At 41.4% G+C, this 4,475-nt stretch overlaps 1 protein-coding gene and 1 pseudogene across 1 annotated transcript; both read right to left on the reverse strand.

Moving 5' to 3' along the window:
* Positions 1 to 272: 272 nt before the first annotated feature.
* On the reverse strand, positions 273 to 1,142 carry LOC132008315 (POU domain, class 5, transcription factor 1-like; annotated as a pseudogene).
* Positions 1,143 to 2,572: 1,430 nt separating this feature from the next.
* LOC132008303 (olfactory receptor 4A47-like) lies at positions 2,573 to 3,502 on the reverse strand. Its single transcript, XM_059386845.1, has one exon. It carries the CDS (start codon positions 3,500 to 3,502, stop codon positions 2,573 to 2,575), a length of 930 nt encoding a protein of 309 aa, XP_059242828.1.
* Between the last annotated feature and the right edge of the window lie 973 nt (positions 3,503 to 4,475).

Consider the following 4,475-nt stretch of genomic DNA (forward strand, 5'->3'; position numbering starts at 1 on the left):
CTGTAATGGACTTTTTGGTTTATTGTGTCCCAGGCTTCTTTAAGAACAAAGTGATGAGTGATTCAAGGATTAAAAAAAAAGGATCCTTGAACTTTGAATTGCCTCCAACTAATCCCCCCAAACTCCTAGCCCCTACATCTTTTGTGTTCCCAAATCCTTTCTCAGTGAATGAAGAACTTGATCCCAAAGCCCTGGGACAAACCCCAGGTACTGTTCCCTAGCTCTCCCCTCTCCTCTGTCCCCCACCCCTATTCCTGGGAAGGGCCAACACCTCAGTTTGAAAGCATGGGAGAGCCTAGAGTGGTGACAGACCCTGAGGGAAAGGCTCCACCCTCAGGGAAATGAATCAAGGAGTATAGGGTAGTGAAGTGTGAATCCCATAGGCAGGGGTACCTAGCTGGGCCCTGGTCCTGGAAGAAAGGATACTGGTACCCTTGAAAAAAGAGACCCAGCAGCCTCAAAATCCTCTCCTGGCCAGTAGTCCCTGCTGATGACCATTGCATAAGTCCAGTCAGACCACATTCTTCTCATGCCCCAGCTGCTGGGCAATGGGGCTGATCTGCACGTCGGTGAGTTTCAGGCACTACAGGAGCATGTTCTCCAGGTTACTTCACAGGGTTCTCCAGACTTGTTCACTTGCTCTTTCGGGCCTGCACAAGGATCCCTACTTTGTATATCTCCTGCAGATTTTCGTTGTTGTCAGCTTCCACTATCCACTTTTGTAGCAGGGGCCAAAGCTTACATGTGTTGTAGAAACTGAGGTACTGAGGCTCAAAGGGTCAGATAAGGTTATTTGGTGAAACACCTTCCCAAAAGAATCTTCAGGGTGAGCCACACGTGGGCCTGGGTATATCTTAGAGTGATCCTCTTCTGCCTCAGGGCTTGGCAAATCATTCCAGATCTTTCTGCAGAACTTTGATGTTCTGGGACTCTGCAGGGTTAATCTCCAGCTTTTCCTCTGCTCAAGAAAAGCATCCTTGGAGCTGGCTTTCCACTTCAGTTCCTAGCTTGCCCTCCCATTGAGAGGTCTTGAGGCTGCCTAGGAGCACTCGCTCCACCCTAACCTGATATCTACGGTATGCTGTCCCTCTGCAGAACTCATATGGCAGGGAGACATAGGGAAATCCCCCAAAATTCCACATCTGGCCACAGCTCTGATTCTATTCCTGACCCACCAGGAGGATAAAGGATGGTCAGCCAGGTGAGAGGCTTAACCCAGTAGTGCTCTAGGCCTCCCACCCATCCCTCACCCCCATCCCCTTGTGGATACAAGAATGCCAAGTCAGAGGCCAGGCTTCCTGCCATGAAAAACAGAGGGAGCCCAAGTCAAGGGGTCTGGAAAAATGAGGGCTCTCCAAGGAATTGCTCAAGACCTCTCTCCCTCCCTAATCCCACGGACTATCATGTGTACTTAACTGTTGAATCACGAAGATATAAACCTGAAACTAGTGTAATATTTTATGTCAACTATATTTCAATTAAAAATAAATCAATACTGGTGCCTGGGTGGCTCAGGGGGTTAAGCCTCTGCTTTCTGCTCAGGTCATGATCCCAGGGTCCTGGGATGGAGTCCTGCATCAGTCTCTTTGCTCAGCGGGGAGCCTGCTTCATCCTCTCTCTCTCTGCCTGCCTCTCTGACTGCTTGTGATCTCTGCCAAATAAATAAATAAAATCTTTTAATAAAAGTTCTATAGTAAGGCATTTGCATACACATAGAAGACTCACACATAGATATTTACTCTTGAATTTTGTACAGATTATTCCCTGAGGAGCTTAAAGATACAGATCAAGCAACTGCCTCTGGGTAAGAGAATTGGAAACAATGCTGAGAGTTAAACAGAATTTTATTCTATACTTTATCTCTTTCTGTAAGGTTTTCAATATTATTATTTTTATCTATTACACTTCAATTTTTCTTATGTAAGCTAAAAGTATTAGTCTAAATATGTTTATCTAAAGCAACCAAAAATTAATAAGGAAAAGTCTACATAGCATTATTACAAATAATATAACAAAAAGGATAAATTTAACTGATAGACTCTAACAAAATAATACTGTCTCAGAAAAAATGTTTTTAAAAAATTTTTAAATAACTAAAAATTAATGTAATCATAAAAAAAAATGTCCTCAGTGATTCATTACATAGCATGGATTCTTTGCTATAGAGGCATTACACATTTCTAAGTGAAGAGATTAACAAGGTATTATGGACCTTACATTCTAGCCACAAGGGAAACTCTTCATACTTTAATTATAATTTACTTAAATTCTTACAAATAAAGGAAGTCCGATCAAACTTAAGAGGACTTCTGAAGGGCGCCTGGGTGGCTCAGTGGGTTAAGCCTCTGCCTTCGGCTCAGGTCATGATCCCAGGGTCCTGGATCAAGGCCCCATCAGGCTCTCTTCTCAGTGGGGAGTCTGCTTCTCCCTCTCTCTGCCTGCCTCTCTGCCTACTTGTGATCTCTATTTCAAATAAATAAATAAAATATTTAAAAAAATAAAAGGAGGACTTCTGCAATCCAAAGATATGGACCCTAATGTCAAATACTTCTCTTCATGGTGAATGATACATTTATCTACTCAAAGATATAAAATTTCTTCCCCAAAGCTTCTTCATAGCATTTAACATCTCAGAATTTCTCAGGGTGTAGATCAATGGGTTCAGCATGGGAGTTATGACTGTATAAAACACACTCAATGATTTGTCAATGGCGAAGGTCTTAGCAGGTCGTACATACATGAAAATACATGGAACAAAGAAGAAGACCACCACAGTGATGTGGGAACCACAGGTCTGGAGGGCTTTCCACCTCCTTTCTGGACTAAGGTGTTTTAGAGAGTTCAAGATGACACCATAAGATATGAGCAAGAGCATAAACACAATACTGCAGATCAGCCCTCCATTGGCTAACACTAACAGGCCAATGACATACGTGTCAGTACAGACCAGCTTCAATAAGGGGTACATGTCACACAAAAAATGATCCATGACATTGGGGCCACAAAATGGGAGCCTATAAATAGTGATAACTTGAGTTATTGAATGCAAAAAACCTCCCACCCAGGACACTACCAGCAGCACAACACACACCCACTGCCTCATGATCACCAAATAATGCAAGGGCTTGCAGATGGCCACATAGCGGTCATAGGCCATTGCCAGCAGAAGGAAGACCTCTGAGCCACCAAAAAAATGTCCTGTTAATAGCTGAGTCATACAAGATTGGAAGGATATGGTATTTTCTGCAAACAACAAGTCTGAAATCAATCTGGGAGAAATGGAAGATGAATAAATGACATCCATAAATGATAAGCTAGCAAGAAAAAAGTACATAGGTGAGTCCAGGGACTTACTGACAGTTACAGTCACCACAATGAGCAGGTTTCCCACCACAGTCAAAATATAGAAGAGCAAGAACATAACAAAAAGGATCTTCTGTTCCTTTGGATCCTGGGTGAGGCCCAAGAGGACAAAGTAAGTTACATTGTTTCTTGGTTCCATGTAGCCTTCGTAGGAGCTGACGTCTCCTAATAGAAGTAAGTGGTCTACAAAACAAGGGGCAAAACTTTTAAATGCATTATAAGATTAATCTTTTATTGACTCATTCAATGAAAAGATTGTGGCAGGAGTACCTGTTTATGTCACATGTATCACAGACATTCTGATTTCCAAGTTGAATAAGCCATGGTTTTCAACACTCAGTGATAACATACGTAATACTCACCAATGTATTAAGTGATACTATACAAATAGTTGCACAGTGTGAAGGTCACAAGCAAACAGCAGTCAGAGAAGGCTTCCCAGAGGAAGCAACGCTTTAACTGAGTAGCAAAGGAAAACTGAAATATATATATATATGATCTCCAACTCTGAACTTTTCCAGTTGGATATTAATTCAGTACTTTTGAAACGAAATTTTTAATGTTCATCAAGAAACAGGTTTCCCATCTAATTAAATAGTACCACCTCCCATACCATTGCTCAGACAAGAAATATCACCATGTCCTTCATGCCATTCTTGCTCTTGTATCGCTTACTGATACCTTTAATAAATCTTATTAACCCCCTCTAAAATAGAACACTAACTTGATCATTCCCCTCCCCGCACCACTTCTGGTCCACTGCACTAGCTTCCCACAACATCCCTCCCCTTTCATTCTGGCTTCCATCAGTTTGTGGCCCTGATGCAGTCCAAATGATCCTTTTTAGATTTGATTCTGATCTGATCATTCCACTGCTCACAACAACTACAGGGGATTCCATTCACAGGCTCACAATTTAAGGAATCACATTTCTATTACAGTAACAGGAACTATAATCCTCATTTCATAGTTGAAAAATGGAGACTCAGAACATCTAGTTAATTTTTCCAAAGTCATTCATTTTTAAGATAAATATTTATGATAAATCTAGAACTGCAATCCAAATTTGCTTTATCTAAAGTAATCTTTAACATAATAAAGATACACAATTG

This window comes from Mustela nigripes, unplaced genomic scaffold, assembly GCF_022355385.1.
Source record: "Mustela nigripes isolate SB6536 unplaced genomic scaffold, MUSNIG.SB6536 HiC_scaffold_77, whole genome shotgun sequence".
Classification (NCBI taxonomy): Eukaryota; Metazoa; Chordata; class Mammalia; order Carnivora; family Mustelidae; genus Mustela; species Mustela nigripes.

Bases quoted from the DNA above. Each gene is read 5' to 3' on its own strand.
- LOC132008303 (XM_059386845.1), bottom strand. From the start codon at position 3,502: ATGGAACCAAGAAACAATGTAACTTACTTTGTCCTCTTGGGCCTCACC.